At 35.9% G+C, this 21,384-nt stretch overlaps 1 protein-coding gene across 1 annotated transcript in view; it reads right to left on the bottom strand.

The window, feature by feature from the left end:
- The window catches only part of MTTP (microsomal triglyceride transfer protein), a gene marked incomplete at both ends in the record, with an annotated part of 57,706 nt that overhangs the window by 22,171 nt on the left and 14,151 nt on the right, over positions 1-21,384 (bottom strand). The window contains 7 exons of the mRNA XM_080697326.1: positions 7,510-7,617; positions 9,235-9,403; positions 12,483-12,640; positions 15,675-15,825; positions 17,925-18,064; positions 18,486-18,602; positions 19,618-19,725. Coding sequence (XP_080553452.1) covers positions 7,510-7,617; positions 9,235-9,403; positions 12,483-12,640; positions 15,675-15,825; positions 17,925-18,064; positions 18,486-18,602; positions 19,618-19,725 — 951 coding nt within the window. The remainder of the gene's footprint in view (positions 1-7,509; positions 7,618-9,234; positions 9,404-12,482; positions 12,641-15,674; positions 15,826-17,924; positions 18,065-18,485; positions 18,603-19,617; positions 19,726-21,384) is intronic.

The following is a 21,384-nucleotide window of genomic DNA, read 5'->3' on the forward strand; positions in this document are numbered from 1 at the left end:
TCGCTTGGGCCTTTTCATACATTGCTGTATTTCTCCTAGAATGTCCTTTATTCCATACTTTGATCTCTTTACTTAAAACCTTTCCTAGATTTAGCTCAAATATTACTATTTTGGTGAAAATTTACCCAGAACCTTCAAACAGAAAAGGTTGCTGAAGTTCTGCATTCTCAGATAAACAGATGCGTTTCTGTTTAGTTCCCTCAGTATCCATGCAGGAATGGTTCTAGGACCTCCTAGGGATACAAAATCTCCATGTATTTGTAAAATAGTATAGTATTTGCATCTCATATACACACACACCCTTCTATATACTTTAAATCAGCTCTAAATTATATCCAATACCTAATACAATGTAAATAGTTGCCATACTGTATTGCTTATGGAATAATGACAAAAGGAATAATCTGTACATGTTTCTTACCGAAGCAATTTTCCTCTAATATTTTTAATGCATGGTTGGTTGAATTCTGGATGGGGGAACACACACAAACAGAGGTCCAACTGTATCTACCTGTTTGTATTTGATGAACACACAAATAGTTCTTTTAGGATAGTAGAATATTTTATGTATCTCTATATTAAAGGAATAGCATCATGTCTAGCACAGAGTGGATGCTCATTAAATATTGCTAAATGAATGTTTTTACATGTGGATTTTGTCTTTAGTCAAGATATTTAATACATGAATTGTAAATTGAAAAGTATTCAGTTTCATACTTCTCTTTGTGTGTGTGTGTTGCACTGGAGATGGAACCCAGGGGCATTTACCTCAGAGTTATACTCCCAGCCCTATTTTTATTCTTTATTTTGAAACAGGGTCTCAAAATAAAGGTTGTGGAGTGTCCTCACTAAGTAGCTGAGGCTGTCCGCAACCTGCAATCCTCTTGCTTCAGCCTCCCAAGTACTGGAATTACAGTGTGTACCACCACGCCCTGTTCATAGTTCTCCAATGTCTTTAAAATTGTACTAAGAATACATCAGTTTCTTCCTTTCATATATCTTCAATTTGGCCAAAACATAGATGAGTGTTTTTGAGTAGAAAATTTTAAAGAAATTTTTAAATAAAACTAAAATTGATTTATTCTAGACCTAATGCTTATTTCCAATCCCTCTGTTTTAAGTGATCTTTTTCAGACTTGGTGTATATTCTATTTAGGGCCTGCATCTTGTGAAATCATTTGGTTTCAAGAACATTTGCTACATTTGTTTTTAATAGCAGAGACTTAGTAAGCAAAATAATATAGTGATGTCTTTCTGTGGTAGAAATGGATGCTGACTCTATGTTGATATAGAAAGAAAAAAAGACATTTTATATATTCAGCATCTTTACTCTGTTTGCATTATAGAAAATAGGCTGTATTTGATTTTAATATATTTGGATTTTCCATTTTTAGTTATGCTTACAGAGTATTTTTGCTTTTTTTAAACAAAAAAAGATATCAAAATTGATACCCCACTCAGAAAAGTAGAGAAGCTTTGAGAAAACGAAATTTAAAATAAGACACAAGGTTCTAAGTGATCAGAAACAACTAAACTTCCACCACAAAAACTCCAAACTGCAGACTACATTTGTTCTAGATAACAAGCACTATACTAAATACACAAAGCTGGAAGCCAGGGGTGGTGGTGCATGCTTGTCATCCCAGCATTTGGGAGGCTGAGACAAGAGGATAGGGGTTCTTGGACAGCCTCAGCTACTTAGTGAGGCACTTTGCAACTCAGTGAGACCCTGTTTCAAAAATAAAGAATAAAAAATAGGGCTGGGGGTATAGCTTGGAGGTAGAATACCTTTGTGTTTCACCCCCAGTATAAATAAATAAATTAATTAATTAATACACAAAGCTGATTACAGACCAAAAAAAGGTAATTAACTGGTAATTAAGGGCTAAACTTATCAAGATGCCATAACACTTATGGACATATATGTGCCCAACAGTAGAGCACCTAAGCAGATAAAGCAAGTATTGAAAGATCTGAAGAGATACACACTGCAGCAGCAAAATGTAGGAGAATTTTATGGCCAGGTGTGGTGGCGCACACTTGTAATCCCAGCATTAGGGAAGCTGAGACCAGAGGATCATGTTTCACAGACAGCCTCAGCTACTTAGTGAGGCTCTCTGTGACTTAGTAAGACCCTGTTTCAAAATAAAGAATAAAGCTGAGGTTGATTAATGGAGGAGCTACATCCAAATATGTATAAAAGTGTGAATATAGCATGGTTGACTTGGACACTCATTGTTGGGGGGGAGAAAAGTGGGGGGAGGGTACCAAGCACAGTCTACATCTATATCATTTTCAATATGTTCCACATATAAATAAAATTTAAAAAAATAAATAATAAAAAATAGGGCAGGAGGTGTAGCTCAGAGGTCAAATGCCCCTGGGTTCCATCCCCAGACCCGCAAAAAAAAAAAAAAAAAAAAAGAATACTTAAAAAATAGGTCGGGGGTATGTAGTTCAGAGGTACAACGCCCTTGGGTTCCATCTCTAGTACTGCAAAATAAATAAATAAGTAAACAAATAAAAATAAATAAATAAAATGTAGGAGAATTTTAATTTCCCAGTTTCACAACAAAGAGATCATCCTAAAAGAAAATCAGTAAAGAAACACTGGACTTGAACTACACTTAAGACCAAGTACCTAACAGAGACATAGAACATTCCATCCAATAACTACAGAACAGATATTCTCAAGTACAAAGAGAAAACTTTCCAGGATAGATTATATCCTCAATCATAGAACAAGTTTTAACAAATTAAAAAGATTGAAATCATATAAAATATTTTTCTATTTATACTGGTCTAAAACTAGAAATCAATAACAAGAACAATCAAGGAAAATTAACAAAAATGTGGAAATTAAACAGTATGATACTAAACAACTACTGAGTCAAGGAGACATTAAAAAGGAAATTTAAACACATCTTGAGACAAATTAAGATGAAAACACTATCTACCAAAACTTATGAGTTGCATCAAAAGCAGTTATCAGAGGGAAGTTTATAGCATTAAATGCCTACATCCAAACAGAAGAAAGGTATCAAGTGAACAATCTGACACTATACAGAACTAGGAAAAGAACACACTGAGCTCCAAATTAGCAAGAGATCAGGAAAGAATTAAATAATATAGAAAAATACAAACTATCAGTGAAACTAAAGATTATTTTGGGAAACATAAGCTCATACCTAAATTTAAAAAGATAAAATAAAAAAAGAGGAAATTAGGGTGAAAGAGGAGACATTACGACTCAATGATACAAACACAAAAGTTAAAAGATTGCTATGAGAAACTTACATATACACAAACAAATTGAGCAACCTAGGAGAAATGGATAAATTCCTTGAAACATTTATCTGCCCAAACCGAATTATGAAGAAATAAAAAATCTTAAAGACAAATAATGAGCTTCCAGGAAATTAAATCAGCAACTAATAATCTTTTATCAAGAAAAAGCCCAGGACCAGATGGATTCACAGCTGAATTTTTCCAATTATTTATAAAACTAATACAAATCTTTTTCAAATTCTCCCGAAAGGTTGAAGAGGATAAAACTCATTTTATAAGGACAGAATTACCTTAATAGAAGAGCTGGACAAAGACACTACCAGAAAACAAACAAGTAAGCAAACAAATACAAAAACAAACAAATAAAAACTAGAGACCTGTGTCACTGCTATACACAGATTTAAAAATCCTCAATTAAATCCTAGCAACAGTACATTAAAAAATCATTCATTCATCATGCTCAAATGGGATTTATCCCTGTGATGCAAAGATGGCTGAACATACGCAAGTCAAAAAAGGTGATTCAACATACCAACAGAATAAAGGCCAAAAATAATAGTATTATCTCAAGAGAAGCAGAATATTGCATTTGACAAAATGTAATATTCTTTTCTGATAATGATAATAAAACTTCTAACAAACTAGGATAAAAAAGAATGTTCCTCAACACCATAAAGGCTATATATGACAAACACATAGCTCACATACTCAAGGGTGAAAAGTTGAAGGCTTCTTTTCTATGGTCAGGAACAAGACAAAAATTCCCATTAGCTTCGCTTCTGTTCATTATCATATTGGAAGTCATATCCAGAGAAATTAGACAAGAATAAGAAACAAAAGGTATTTAAGTAGGAAAGGAAATAAGTGAAATCACCTATTTGCTAAACAAACAACTTTTTTGTAGAAATCCCTGAAGCCTCCACCAAATAAATGTTGGAGCTGATAAATGAATTGTTATGTTGCAGAATGCAATCACGAAATATAAAAACTAGTAGCATTTTTAAATACATACTATTTGAAACAGAAATGAAGAAAACAATCTCATTTATAATAGAATGAAAAATACTTAAGAGTACATTAATGAAGGAAGTGAAAGATTTGTATACTGGAAACTATAAGACATTGAAAAAAGAAACTGATGATGACACAGAGAAATGGAAAGCCATCTCCTGCTCATGGATTAGGAGAACAAATATTGTTAAAATATAACTATCTGAAGGGATCTACAGATTAGATGCAATCTCGACCAACATATGAATGACATTCTTCATGGAACTAAGAAAAACAACTCTAAAATCCAAATGGAATCATGAAAGATCCTACATGGCCAACAATCTTGAACATAAAGAACAAAGCTGAAGGCATCACGCTACTGGATTTAAAAATATATTACAAGACGGGCGTGGTGGCTCACACTTGTAATCCCAGCATTTGGGAGGCTGAGACCGGGAGGATTGTGGTTCAAGGACAGCCTCAGATACTTAGTGAGGCCCTCGCAACTTAGCGAGACTCTGTTTCAATATAAAGGATATGAAATAGGGCAGGGAGTGTAGCTTGGAGGTTGAATGCCCCTGAGTTTCATCTCCAGACCCACAAAAAAATAAATTAAAGTATATTACAAAGCCATGGTCATAAAATCAGCATGGTACTGGCATAAATGCAAAAACATTGACCTTTGGAATAGGTTAAAGAGGCCAGAAATAAACCTACACAGTGTGGTAAAGTTGTTTTCCATAAAGGGGTCAAGAACGTATAATGGGGGAAGAACAATCTCTTCAATATATGGTGTTGGGAAAACTAGCATCTAGATATGGAAGGACAATGACTGACGCTTCTCAAAGAATAAACTCAGAGTGTAACAGAACCTAAATGTAACCCCTGAGACTATGGTGTTTCTGGAAGAGAATGAGGTGGGAAAGCTCTATGATATGGATAAGGGCGGGTTCCTTGGATATGACCTCAAAAGCACAGGCAATGAAAGTAAAAATAGACAAACGAGATTGTGTCAAATCAAAAAGCTTCTGCAAAGCGAAGGAAGCAATACGCTAAGTGAAATCAGTCAGACACAAAAAGTAAAATATCGGATGTTCTCCCTAATATGCAGAAGCTGGGAAGAAACAGGGTCACAGGAGGAACTCTAGATGAGGAAGGAGAAACCATAGATGAGCAAATAAGGCGACTTAACTGAGGGGGAGAGAAGGGGAAGAAGGAAATTCCCTAATGTATATGACATTCATTCATAGCATATCAAAGTCAATCACTAAGCCAAACATGAGAAGGAGGGATTGGGAAGGAAGGAGGTGGGAAGGGGGGAAGAGCATGTATGCCTCTGTCACCGTGTACCCCTTAAGATATATGACTACAATGCACCAATAAAAAAAAATTAAAAATAGAGCCAGGCATGGTGGCGCATGCTTGTAATCCCAGCATTCGGGAGGCTGAGACTGGAGGACTGTGGTTCGCGGACAGCCTCAGCTACTTAGTGAGGCCCTTTGCAACTCAGTGAGACCCGGTTTCAAGATAAAGAATAAAAAATAGGGCAGAGGGTGTAGCTCGGAGGTCAAATGCCCCTGGGTTCCATCCCCAGACACACACACACACACACACACACACACACACACACACACACACACACAATAGAAAATAGAGTGAAGAGGCAACCAATAGAATGAAATTATTTGTAAATCATACATCAAATAAAGGGTTAATTTCTCAAATATATAAGGAACTCAAATTACTCAATAACAAAAAAGGATCTGAACAGACATTTCATCAAAGAAGACATGCAAATGATCACTAGATAAATGAAAAGAAGTTCAACATCTAATCATCAGTGAGATGTAAATTAAAACCATAATTAGGCACCATGTCGCATCTATTACATTGGATATAATAAAAAAGTTGAAAGATAAAAAGTGTTGGCAAGGATATGGAGAGAAAGGTAACCCTTGCTTACTCTTGGCAGTACTGTAGATTAGTACAGATATTTTAGAAAACAGTATGAAGGTTCCTCAAAAAACTAAAAATAAGCCAGGCGTGGTGGCGCACACTTGTAAACCCCCAGGACTCGGGAGGCTGAGACAGGAGGATCGTGGTTAGTGGACAGCCTCAGCTACTTAGTGAGGCTTCCCACAACTTAGTGAGACCCTGTTTCGAAATAAAGAATAAAAAAATAGGGATGGGGATGTAGGTTGGAGGTAGAATGACCCTGGGTTTCATCCCCAGTACCGCAAAAAAATAAACCTAAAAATATAATTAACATATGAACTAGCAACCCTACTTGTTTGTATTTATCCAAAGGAAACAAACAAATACGTTGAAGAGAGATCTCACTCCTGTGTTCACTGCAGCAATATCATGACAGCCAAGAATGAATGAATTTTTTAAATGTGATATATAAAAATATGATATATCAAGTTTTCAAAATATAGGAAATTCTGTCATTTGCAAAAAAAATAGATGAACCTGAAGGACATTATGCTAAGTGAATTAAACCAGGCACAGAGAGAGAAATGCCACATGATATCCTTTATATGTATAATCTAAGAAGTGAAACTCATACAAGTACGTAGAGAGTAGAATGGTGGCTGCTGGAGGCTGGGGAAAGTGGAACAGGGGGAGGGGAACGGGGAAAGGTGAGATGTGGGTCAAAGGATGCTAAGTTTCAGTTAGACAGGAGGAATAGGTTTTGGAGATTATACAGTAGGCTGACCATAGTTAGTAATAATGTATTACAAGAACGGGTCTTAAATGTTCTTATCACAAAGAAACAATAAGTATTTGAGGTGATGGATATATTAATTAACCAAATTTTATTTCTCGGCAAAGTATAAATTTATCAATTTTACCCCAGAAATATATAGTTATCATTTGCCAATTGAAAATAAAACAAAGACCAAAACACTTGGGTAGATAGGAGCCCTCAATAAATATATATTGACAGGGAGATTAATGGATTATTCCATTTCTATCAAGTATTTATTGATAATTATCTATGTACCAGGTGCCATTTTATGCAATTGGGGTTGAAGGAAATAAAGATTCATTTCTCCATGGGGCTTGCAGAAACAGCAATAAATATAAAAAGAACTTAAAATTGTAAAGTATATTAGATGCCAATAATAATTATGCAAAAAGGAAAAGCAGAGTTGGGCTGGGGGCCTGGGAGCCAGCAGCCAGGTGAGGATTAACAGCGGCACCCAGGAGGTTGCTCCCACTTACCTGGAGTTTGCAGCCTTCATTCTGGCACAGCTTCCTGACCAGGGCTCCGATGATGATCATGACAGTTTCTCTGATGTCATTGCTCGCAAAGGAACCCTTGAACCTACTCTATTAACCAAACAGGAATAAAACGTGTCAAGACATTGAAACATTTCCAATGGAAAAATTTCAACTAAGACGTAACCAATACCTGAGAAAAATGTTATATGTCCCTAGAGAGCAAACTTTGAATTTTGCTTTTGAGACACTTTGCCGTGTGCATGTATGTCTCTCTCACTATGAACCATAGTATGATGTGAGACTATAATGTACCGATAAAAATGTATTAAAAAAGAAATTCACTAAATATGAATGAAATGTTCATAGGAATGTTTTCTTTCATGGTTTAGGAACTCTAAGTGTTTATGGATTGGAGTCACTTGGTTAGTCAGTGAACCAAAAGAAGTTTGTAAAGTTCTATCTAAGAATAAATAGGGGCGTTGTTGCCTTTATTATATTCTCACATAGGATTATTTCCCCAAAGATTATGAACTATTGTACTAGATCACAAGTGGACAAATGTACCTTCTCAAAAAAAATTCTTGGACTTAAGAGAAGTCTAGTTTTTATTTCCAAAAGGATTTTTTAATTATTGGAAGAACTATATTTCTGCGATGAATATGTTTTTGAATATTTTTAAAATAAAAGCAGATTGTTAAAAATTGGTCATTGACACATAACCTAGACTTCTCCCCTATAAATTTTTGTCCTATACCACATGATAGGTGAACACAATCTTTAGTTTTCCATAAAGTTTGGTTTACACTAATTAATGGGATTATAACAATGCTAAGTGAAATAATTTACCATACAGTTAATAATTAGTGGATAGAAAATAATCCAGTCAAATGTGAATGTGGACTGGGCATGGTGGCGTATGCTTGTAATCCCAGCATTTGGGAGGTGGAGACCAGAGGATCATGGTTCACAGATAGCCTCAGCTACTTAATGAGGCCCTTTGCAACTCAGTGGGACCCTGTTTCAAAAATAAAAAAAGACTAAGCTGGGCATGGTGACGCAGGCTTGTAATCCCTGCGCTTGGGAGGCGGAGACAGGAGGATCACGCAGGTCTGAAGCCAGCCGTACTGGCTTAAGAGACCCTGTTTCCAAAATAAAAATACAAAATAGGTCTGGGAGTGTAGCCCAGAGAAGGGTTTCCAGGAACCCCAGTACCACCAAATAAATAAATAAATAAATAAATAAATAAATAAATAAATAAATAATTAAATAAATAAATAAATATAAAAAAGATGAAAAAATAGGTCTGGGGTTGTAGCTTGGAGGTACAATGCCCATGGGTTCCATCCCTGGTACCTCAAAAAAATTGAATGTAGGTGCTTAAAAAGTTCTAGTTTATAGACTTTATTCAGATCTGAACAACTTTTAACTACAGCTTATATTCTTTTTAGAGATGGTGAGGTTATTGGGAATCTGGGGATTGAACCTAGGGTTGCTCTACTACTGAGCTGTACCCCCAGCCTTTTGTATTTTTTATTTTGAAACAGGGTCTCACTAAATTGTTGAGATTGGCCTTAAACCTGGGATCCTCCTCTCACAGCCTCCCAAGTGCCAGGATCACAGGTATGTGCCACTGTATCTGGTTTACTGCTTACATTTTTAAGGGGATTTTTGTTTTTGTTTCAGCAGCTTAAGAGTCTTGGTTTGGCCAGTGTCCACTTGACTTACAATGAGTGATCTCAGGAGTTCTTCATCAGGATGGGAGGCAAATCCACAGGCGTAGAGAAACCTCTCTTGGAGGATAATGCTACTGTCACTTTTAAAATCCAGGAAGTCCAGAATGGCTTCTAAGGAGGCTGGAGTCTGAGCAGAGGTGACAGCATCCACCAGTTGAGGTCTATGAAAGGCATTATTGTGGATATCAGTGCTTAGAGTGCTTATAGAATAATTAAAGATCTCCACCACTCACAGACTCTCCACTGATTCAAGTTTCTTAAAAAGTAAACTTTTTTTTTTTTTTTTTTGCAGGTCGGGGGATGGAACTCAGAAGCATTTGACCTCCGAGCTACAGACCCTGCTCTATTTTTTATTCTTTATGTTTTTGAAACAGGGTCTCACTGAGTTGCGAAGGGCCTCACTAAGTAGCTGAGGCTGTCCGTGAACCGCGATCCTCTGGTCTCAGCCTCTCAAATGCTGGGATTACAAGTGTACGCCACCACGCCCAGCAAAAGTAAACTTTTTATTTGAACAAAAAATAAACTACACTTTCTCAAAAAGACCCCCTCCCATATTTTTAATTTTCAAGAATTGTATTCTTGAAAAGTAGTTATGCATCACTGTGATGTACAAAGTGACATACATGTTCATACATGCACATGGCATTCCCTGGTATGTTTCCCTCTGCATCCCACCCCACTGCTTCCCTCTTCCCTCCTTGTCCATGCTAGTGAGATTGGTAGTGATCCCTTTGTACAGGAATATGACATTATTTGGTTGTTTCTTTCCTTAACTCTCCTTCCCTCATCTCCTCCTCCCTCCCCTAACTTCCACACTCTACTGATGTCTCTCCTTCATGAAGCCCCTTTCCTTTCCTATATTCTCTCTAGCTTCCACACATGACAGAAAACATATGACCCTTGACCTTGGAAACTGCTGATATCACTTAGCATAATGTCCCCATCTTATTTAATCTCTCCATAACTCTTTACTTAATGCATATTTGAGACTATACAAACTAATTTTACTTTATTAACCTCAACCAAATATAAATTGGAGATTTGTTTATAAATTAGGCTCAAATTCTTTTCTTTATGAATAATACATAAAAGCTATATTTACCAACATTTATTCTCTTTTTCTAATTAGTTTTGCAAATACATTTTCCTCAAATGCCCAATTTAATTAAAGCAGCATTATTTGATGAAAAAATGAGAAATTCTTTAAACTTTATATCAAAGGGAGAAATGTTTGCTCTTTTTAAAAATAAAGAGCTTCATGGTATAATTCTATGTTTAACCATAAAGAATATGTATGATCAAAAAGAAACTCCACCAGAAAAATTCTGAATATTCTAGTTAAAAAAATGTGGTTGCTTGAGTCTTGGATGGTAGAAAATTCTGAAATTTGTTGTCACACTAATGAATATATTTATGTAAATACTATATATTACCTTTATATAAACACACCAGACACATGCTTAATAGTTTACATTATAACATTTTGATTCTAACAAAAACCTAGTGAATAAAGCAGACACAGAGAAACGTAATATTTATATGTGACTATTGTTCAAGTACTGCACTAGAAATATCTTTCCAGTTACAGGATAGGCAATATAGACACTGGGAAATTTTATAGTCCACTAATATGCTCTGACTAGCCTGTGATAAGTGAAGGAATTATTAACTATTTTATTTATGTTGAAAGTGAGGCTCAAGAAGGCTAAAAGTAAATGAATTTCTTAAAGGCCACATGGCTGTTGGAGGTCAGAATTTAAAGCTAGGTCTTCTAATTTCAGTTTCTCACAGTCTCCTTTCTATTACACCATGCTACATGTGTGTTACAAATCATATGAAACAATATATGATATGAAAATACACCATGTAAGCCGGGCGTGGTAGCACACGCTTGTAATCCCCACACTTGGGAAGCAGAGAAGGAGGTTCGAAGTCAGCCTTACTGGCTTAAGAGACCCTGTTTCCAAATAAAATATATTTAAAAAAATAGGTCTGGGAGTGTAGCCCAGAGGTAGAAGGGTTCCATCCCCAATACCACAAAAAAAAAAATATATATATATATATATATATATATATATATATATATATATATATATATATATATATACCATCCAGTCATCCAAACTGTTGTACATCCTAAGATTTTTAGGATCAAGATAAGGTTAAAGTTTCATGTAATCCTGTTCTAAATTAATACTAATTCAGCACTTTTCTCAGTATTTTTGACTTTGATATTAAGACAAGTCCTATCAACATATTTTAACATTTTATGATTAAAACAAGACTTGAGAATTTATGATTTTTGCATTATCTTTCAAATTCTGATTTAAATATTTTTAAGGGAGTAACATACTTATGGCTAAGCATATGGAATTCCTAATCATTTTTTAAAAAATTCTCAAGGCAAGTGAATAACAAAGATAATCAATAATAAACAGACTTTTTGGATAAAAAACTAAAGTCTCTTCTTGGAGAATTGAGTTCTTTGAACTCTGCTTCCACTGCTGCTGCTGCTGCTCTGTGTGTGCATGTGTATAGCTTGGCCAATTTCCACTTTTGATTATGTTAATCACTAGTTTCCACTGTTTGTCAAATTAAACGAGTCATGTTCCTAATAATTAAGATAACTGGCATCAAACAACTGAATTTGTATTAATAAATTCTGTACAAAATTTATACACAAACAAAATGAACCGGAGAATCAAGTAGACTCCATTATATGTGAAAATAAATCACAGCTTCACCAAATATTAGTAGTGTATGCATTTCTTTTCTCTAGATTGTTTGATATTTACCTCAGTGCTATTTTTTATAAAAAATTGGCTTCAATTAGACCTTTAATTAAATTACATGTTCAATTGAAAAAGCTATACCTTTTTTGTTTGTTTTAATCAACTTTGAAAGCTTTTCAAGCATAAATTGATAGCTTGAGAACACAATTTCAAAGACAGCAAGACAGCTCATCTACCAGGGTGTCATGATGAAGCTGGTCTCACCCCTGTGTGCAGCAATCTAGTACTAATTTAAATTCATAAGCACAAAAAATGTCCACTGCAAGTCACCACTGAAAACTTGCTCTTGAATTTGTGGTCAAGTGAACATTAATTTACTGCACTGTGGCATAATGGTTAGATAAAAATGAAGAACAACTGAAGAATCGATTTGGAGTTTCTTGCTTAATAAAAATAACATCCCAACAATATTTTCCTGACAACTCTACACAACGTTTGGGGAACTTACAGTACTTCTTTCTTCTCCGTCTTCAGGATTTGGAGGATGTCTTCTCTCTTGGCAGTCCTGAGGTTCTGAATGAAGGCCAGGAAGCTTTTGACGGACTCAGCGTTAGACAGGTTTTCAGGCTGCAGGTTTTTCCTGATGGACTGCCAGTGCTCCGAGAGCTGTAAAACAAGGCCACAGGCTCATCCATGCCCCTAACTCTGAGCATCCACACTTACAAAGGCTGCTTTCCCCAGAGAGAAAACTGTCCTTGTAGCCGAGAAGCAGAAGAAGCTGTGTGTATCTTACTGCAATATGCCCATGTCTCTCTACCTAGGGTTACCTAAGGTTACCCCTCGTGAAGCTCTGAGGCAAACACAGAGGCTTGCTGACCTGAGCGCCATTCCTCTGCAGGCAGATCCATTTTGCTTATTGAACTTGAAGTACTTTGGGCAATAATTAGCTGATGTCTGGGCATATGGTCCTTTCATGGATATCTCCGGGGAATGATCTCAAAGGCCAGGCTTTGACTACCCCAGTGAAACTGTGCAGAATTTTGCTTAATGGTAGGATAGTTTGGAGAGGGAAAAAACAGAATGGCTAAAGGATTGTATTAGGATTCTAATTTATGTATATCTCACTGACCATCTATTTTTACAACAGTTTGAGCTCCCTATTTTATCTTTTTATTGTATTGTTTGTATGAAATTGAATGTTTTACTATTACTGAGGTCTGAACTGTTCACTGTTTATATCTATGTTTACTAGAGTAGTATTTAGATAAAGGTAATTCTCACATACACTGCAGTTATTCTACTATGGCTTTAAAAATGGTAAACAATTCCAGTTGGTGAAATCTACTGACTTGGAAATAGCTAAAGAACTCATTTTTCATACTTTACTATTTTCCATCAAGTTGAATAGATCATATTAAATTCTAACTCTCAAACTCTGAGGCAATCACCCTGCTTTGAAATTATTTACTTCTTCTAGACACTTATCTTTTTCTTTTGCAAATTTCTTTTAGTTATCTTAAGAGTATATTGTAATGCAAAATTTCAGCTACATTTAGCTCAATATTTCCTGGGCAATTTCTGAGGGCAAAGAGCTTATAAATGTGAATTCAGATTTTTTTCTTTAAAAAGTATCAACAAGCAGGGCATGGTGGCTCACGTTTGTAATCCAGCATTTGGGAGGCTGAGACAGGAGGATCGCGGTTCATGGACAGCCTCAGCTTCTCGGTGAGGCTTTTTGAAACTCAGTGAGACCCTGTTTCAAAATAAAAAAATAAAAATAGGGCTGGGGATATAACTTGGAGGTAGAATGCCCCTGGGTTCTATCCCCAGTACTGCAAAAAAAAAAAAAAAAAAAAAAAGTATCAACAGTGACATTATACTGAAGTTGAAAAAAGCAAATTCCTCAATGACATAAAGCCTTTCTACAATAACTAAAAAACAATTATAAAAAATCTTAATGTCAAGATGAGCGTGGTGGTGCACGCTTGTAATACCAGTATTTTGGAGGCTGATACAGGAGGATCCTGGTTCACGGACAGCTTCAGCTACTTAGTGAGGCCCTCTGCAACATAGTGAGACCCTGTTTCAAAAATAAAGATTAAAAAATAGGGAAGGGGGTGTAGCTCGGAGGTCAAATGCCCCTAAGTTCCATCCCCAGACCCACAAAAAAAATTAATGTTTCATAACTGTATAGGAAGAAATTTATAGTTCCCAGTATAAGTAAAATGTTTAGTTTCATAATTTACATTCCTAAATAATTTCTATCTCTAAGACATTAGAAAATTGCATTGGAATATTAAATGACTTGTGGAAGAAAAACAATAAAAGAAGAAACAAAGTTTGAAAGTAATGGTTTTATGTTACAGAATGTTTTGATTTTCTTCTAATTCAATTTGGTAAATTCTAGAAACTAATAAGGACAAGAAACTTGTACTTTAAACAAATCATGGTATTAGTTCCTGATGATTCCCTTTTTCTAAACAACAGTAATGTCTAAGATAAGAACACATTTTAGTAGTTACACACAGAGCCTGGAGTCAAGAATTTCTTTTCTGAAAAGTGGTTAAATATCAGGAAATGCTTAAGCTTAAAGTCATTTCCATGACCACACATCACAACTGATTCATGGAATCAATAAAAACTCTCTAGTTAGATTAAAATTATTACAAAATGACATACTCTTTGCCTTGGGAAGAGATATCTCATTTTTGGCTGTACTTGTAGGACACTAAAGCACGTTAGAAAATGTACCCTAATTCAGGCAAAGACGTTGGAATCCTCTTTGGGTCCTGAACAGTAGTATCTAGAATGCTGAGGTCAATAAAGTAGCTTACATATGGACAAGTCACTTTTCTTTCTTCTTTTTTTTTTTTTTTTTTTTTTTTTGCGGGGCTGGGGCTGGGACCCAGGGGCATTCACCTCTGAGCTACACCCTTTGCCCTATATTTTATTCTTTATTTTAAAACAAGAGTCTCAGTGATTTGCAGAGGGCCTTACTAAGTAGCTGGGGCTGTCCACAATTGCGACCCTCTAGTCTCAGCCTCCCCAGTGCTGGGATTACAAGCGTGTGCCACCACGCCTGGTAACAAGTCACTACTGAGTGTCAGAACTTTTAAGATTCAGATCCTTGCCTATGGTGTGTGTGTGTGTGTGTGTGTGTGTGTGTGTGTGTGTGTTTACTGGGAATGGAATGAATCCAGGGGAATTCTACTATTAAGCTACACTCCCAGCCCTATTTTACTTTACTTTTTATTTTGAAACAGTATTTTGCTAAGTTGCTGAGGGCTTGGATAAATTGCTGAAGCTGGGCTTGAATCTGTGATCCTCCTATCTGGGCTTCCCAAGTACTGGTATGACAGGCATGTGCTACCATGCTCAGCCCTTGTCTATGTTCTTGACACCATTCACCACCCCAACTTCAGGCCTCCCCCAGACACCCACCTTAAACCCTACATGTGACTTGTAAAAAGTTGCCCTTAAGTCATAACAGTTTCTATTAGAGATGAAAGGGTGGTAATTATTTCTTCAGTGTTATCATTTATGCATCGCCTGGAGTACACCATTAGGCTACTATCATCCTAATTCTATGGTGGCTGGTAGTTCATTAGAAACTTTCTTCACAGAATTAGTTGATGCTTTCAATGGAGACAAAAGGAAAATAGAATTTTAAGCCACAGTTCTTGTATTTGTTCACACTTACAGAAGGGCATCCTTTACACTTGCTCTGGAAGACCTGCCCCACAATGGGAAGGGCTGTGTACTTTGAATCAACTGCTTTAATGACAGATGCAACCTGCTTTCCAGGTATCAGTCTTGGGCCTGCTTCGGTCGTTTTCAGTTCTAATTTCTGTCTGCATAACACCAAAGAGAAATACCACGTTGTAAGTATTCTTTTGAGTGAACAAGATAACAACATTCTTACTTCTTTTGCAAACCAGAAAATACTGTTTATTCAAGTTGTATAAGTTCAAACTTTGGCACCTCCAGAGGTAAGTGAAACATCAAGATAATAATAAAATCTCCCTAAGCAACAATTTTATTCAAAGATTTGAAAATTTAAGTCTGAACTTTCAAAATATGACAAGAGAATACAGAGAAGAAAATCTGCATAGGTGCTGAACAAGATATATTAGTCCTCTGGAATTTAGTACAACTTTCTAAAAATGATATTTCAATACAAACACATGTCACATATTAACAAAAAAAACAACAACAACAAAAAAAACCAAGGAAAGCTTGTTTTCCCAAAATGGCCTCAACGATATTTTCATGTGATGTGCTCTTCCAGGACTTTTTCTCTCTGCCATCAAAGGGTAGGCTCTATATTCCTCTCCTTGAACTTGATAGGACTCTGTGATTGCCCCCAACTAATAGAGGACAGTGGAAGGGATACTGTGTGGCGTCTAAGACTATGAACTCCCATAAAAGGAAGTTCAGCTTTTAACTGACACACTATCAGCATGTATGCCTTTGGAGCTTTGATTGCCATATAGGAAGCAAGGGTATCCGAAGCTGCTATGCTGCGGACCACATGATGATAATGGGAAATGTAGCCTTCCAGTGATTCTGCTCTAGCCAGGCACTGTCTGCCACAACTTAACAGCCAGGCCAAGGCAAGCCCACATTTATGAGAAAGAAGAATTCAATGATCTACTTTTTATACCACTAAACTTACATGAAAATGGAAACCTGATGGACCTGACATGCAATTAAAGACATTTATTTATATGACAATATTTGAAAAAATATGTAATATGAACTAGATTGAAAAATTTGACTCCAGACTAGACTTAAATAAAATTTCAATGCTGTGTGGTCTGAAGTGACACATCATTTCGCATCCATTTGGTTCTGACCCTAGGGAAACTTCAAAGGAAACTTTGGGAAGCAGTGGCATAAGATATATACTTAATGTTGGAAAATGGTTTTTTTAATTAAAATATAAAAATAAAACGAACTCTTATATTTGAAATTGCAGTTTTTTTCTTTTCTTTTATTTTCTTTTTTCTTTTTTTGGTGGTACTGGGGTTCCTGGAAACTCTCCAGGCTATACTCCCAAAACTTTTTATTTATTTATTTTTATTTGAAAATAAAGCCAGTGAGGCTGGCTTAAGCCAGTGAGGCTGGTATCAAACCTGTGCAATCCTCCTGTCTCTGCCTCCCAAGTGTGGGGATTACAAGCATGAGCCACCATGCCTGGCAAAATTGCAGTTCTTAATTCTGTTAGAACTATTTTGATTATAGAAACAATCTCAACACATCAGGCTTAAATACCTAAATGTTACAAATCTCATAAAAATTCTTTCACATCTTTTTACAGTGGAACTTTTTACATTTCATAATGGCAATGATTTTTTTTTTGTATGTGTAATACTGGAGATTGAACCTAGCAGCATTCTACCTCTGAGCTACACCCTCAGCCCTACTTTACTTTTTATTTGAAACAAGGTCTCACCAAGTTGCTTAGGGCCTCACGCTGTTGCTGAGGCTGACTACAAATCTGCAATGCTATTGCCTTAGCCTCCAAGTACTGTGATTACAGTACTGGGACCAGCTGCAATAATTTAAAAAACTTCCATGAAGATATCACCATTTTTAACCTTACTATTAAAAATATTTAACAAATTAGAAAGCAAACTAGAACAAATCAAGTACTTTGTCTTTTTAAATTTTAATTCTATTCAATAAGCAATTGATTTTAATGAAACTTTAAAATTGTATTTACTATGTGCCAGGTATTAGTGTAGATTATGTCTAAAATAAAGTTGAAAAAGGTGTAATCATTGTTTCCAAGAAACAGTAAAAATGAGGGTGCATCATAAACACACATACAACACACACACACACACACACACACACACACACACACACACACACAAACCTATTTACAAATTAAGTATAATAATGAGTCAGAAAACAGCGAGGAAAAAAAATGTCACCATGATCTTACTTTGATACTATTTGTCCTGTAATAGATTGTAGAAAATTCAGTCCAAAAGCATGTGTCTCTTCTGCCTGTACAGCTACAACAAAGCTGTCTTCTATCTTATAGGTAGTGACAGATATAGCTTTCGAACTGACACCCAAGACCTAAACAGAGAGGTAGATAAATTGCTGTCTTAGTAACAACTAATCAATTGGCCTTTTAATCTTTGAATCAAATCAAATAGCAAAGTATCTTTCAATCTTCAAAAGAGTTACCCCTCCACCTCCTCCCCATTACCCATATCTACAATACTTAATAAGTCTATTCATTTGACATGTGTGAAACTACAACCTACACTAAACATTATAAATCTTTTCAAATTATATTGTTATTTTTTTTGTTGCTGAAGATTTAAAGAAGTTTATTAGAAAGATAGAAATACAGAGGTTAGGTACAGCTCCATACCAGAGTGGCGTGGAGGGGTGACTCGAATGAATACACCACGTTACCTTATTTTTATATTATTTAAAACTAATCTCTATAAAATATAATTATTTGTTTAAAATAAAATGATGCCAGTCATACCGGATTTGGGGTTGTAAATCCAGACCTCTCTATTTTGCATGAATCCAAGGCCTTAATTTTGATCACTTTATCTTGTTGAGCCTGGTAGGTCACTTTACAATTCCCAGAGATATCATCCTACAAAAGAAAAGCAAACACATAAGGCCTGGGATTTGGCATGGACCATTTTAATTCTAATGGGAAGTGGCTTGGAAATTGAGGTCTCTAATATGCCACTGATGACTGCTTTTCGTTTCTCCAGGATAATAAGCCAAAAAGATAGAAGTCATTCTCCTATAGCATGGTGATTCTTTACCATCCTCTGTGGTCAGGATAACACAGGATTTTTCTCCTCTCTATGCCCAATAGGAATTGAACAAATGGCCTGGCCATAACTGAAAATGTAAAAACCTGTGGCATGAATTTAATTCATTATTAGTCACACTAACAATTTATATTTAGGCAAATATATCCCAATATAGATGCTATTAGTTCTTCTGAGCTTTTTCCTGGGTCTCTGCCAGCCCCACACATGCTTTTATTGTAGCAAATTAGCCAACATTCCCTTGGCCAGCCCAATCATCAGATTTTTTTCATCCATCCATGGGCTGGCTGGATTCAGGCTAGAAAAACTGAATTCTTCCTTTGACTACAAGTGTGATAGTAGAGAATTCACACAACATCTTTAATCAATCTCAGTTCTTCATTTGAAAAAGGGGGGAAATTGGTAATGATTGGTGGCTCCCCACACCGAAAGTACTCCAAATTATCTTAGATGGCTGTTAAATGCAGATGCTCAGGTCTTCCCTAATTCACTTAATTACCAATTCTGGGCTAAATCCAGACTGTCTATATTTTTAAAAAGCTCCCACAGGACAGTAGTGCACAGTGATATTTGGGAGACACCGGAATGATTCCCAAGGTTTTCTGCATATCTAACAATTATTCTAAAACCCCTTCTTATGACTAATTCTAATTTTCCTTACCCTGTGTTTAAGCAGAAAGATCTTGGGTGTAAATGGCAGTTTCATGTATAAATAAGATGTGACCACCCCTCACCTTTTTTGAGCAATACCGTAGTAGTAATTTGTCTACTGAGTTTCTACAAGTAGAAGTGCTTATAAAAAAAATTTGTAGTAATGTTGTTAAGTACCTCCTCTGTGGTTCCAGAGCTTAGCTGCATCTGAAATAGACTAGCCAAGCCTCTCTTGAGATTTTCTATAGCCACTGGCTCATCTGGATATGAGTAGAACTCCTTAACCTAAGAGGAAAAAAAGAGAAAACTAAATGAAGAAAAGACACATCACCAATTATATTTGGTTAAGTAAATGGGAAGAAAGGTCAGATTCTCGCTTCTGTTAATTATAAAAGAAAGTGATCTGTTACTACAAAATTGTGATTTCTTTTTGCGAAAAGATGCTATTTAGATTTATAAGAAGCTAGACCATCAGGATATGAAATTTCGGGGGGGGGGGCTAATTGATGAAGGATCTAAATAAGATGGGCATTGAATAGAGAAGAAAAGAACAGTTTTATAGTCTGAGATTCCTATAAAGACAAGAATTTTCTGAAGGAAAACCATTAGGAACATAATGTGTGAAACAACTAGGGTTTAAAATAACAGGAAATAAAAAACTTCTTAGCAAAGAATGACAATTCCCATCCTTGAGACTCCTGTAGGTTATGTCAAGAACCCAGGCATGGCCCTAATGCCCGTGGACAAGTTTCATGGGGGCAACGCTTCTCCAGAGTGGTCACAAATGCCGTGGTAACAGGTGGGAGATTTGAGTTGAGGCTGCTACTGCAGCACAGCCTGCCCCACATACTGCTTTGAGGTTCCTTTATAATGCTGAAATGAGAAGCATGACTGATTTGGCAGCAATAGTAAGTGTAATAGTAAGATTTGTTTTATTCTGGACATTTATAGCCACAGTATCTTTTGTCATTTTGATAAGTTAGCCCCTGTATAAGAAATGGGTTAAAATACAAAAATAATTTTCTGGGAAGCAGCCTATTGTTTTTCAACTTGTATTGACTCCCACTGCATGACAATTAAAAAGTTAGAGGTAGAGGATAGATAAGTCTTCGCTGTAAAACTTCCCAAGGGCTATGATAATTATAGCTGAGCATTTCTACCAGGAAGATCCTGAATGTCTTCCTATTTATCACTAAAAACAACCATGAATTTTCAAGTAAAATAGGAAGCCCGGTAATTAAGCAATGAATAAAATTAAGATTTAAATAATTCAGTTTACATAAAATCTCTCATGCCTTAGAAGAAAATATTTTGCCTAAATTATCCAAACAAGAGCCTTAACTCTATTTTTATTTCTTCCATATACTCTGCCTAGTGACATATTTACTAGATACTTAATCTGGCAATCAATTTTTGTCATTACACTGGGCAAACCTATAATTGTTGGAATAGTGTTTCTCCCTATAAATATTAGAATAGCGTTGTTTGTCCCGGTTAAAATGGAACTGGACTAATGACCTCAGTGTCTGAAAATCCATGGTATCATATTCTCAAACAAATCGCTGGCAATGTCTCAGACCCAAGCTGAGTCTCTGATGATCTATATTATAAAGTGGATCTTTTTGCCTTTAGTAGTGACACTGTCATTTCCTTTTCAAATGTGTGTGTGGAGTGAATATATTTCCAGACAGCATGCCTATTTAAGGTTTACACCTGGATTGCTTAAAGTCCAGGAAAGTCAAAGTTGCTCACTCAGTAGCTTCAGCTTCCTTTCAGACTCGAAAATGTGCCAATTTATAGAACTATTTATTAAGCTTTACCTAAAGTTTCAGGAAACTCAGTTACCAAATTTAATCTTTTACTATACAAAAGGTCAAGTGTGCTTCTATTCCTGACTCACTTCTATAGATCAAATTTTAATCTTGATCTCTAGCTGCCTAAAAA

The sequence above is a fragment of the Muscardinus avellanarius genome (assembly GCF_963383645.1).
Source record: "Muscardinus avellanarius genome assembly, chromosome: 6".
NCBI lineage: Eukaryota > Metazoa > Chordata > Mammalia > Rodentia > Gliridae > Muscardinus > Muscardinus avellanarius.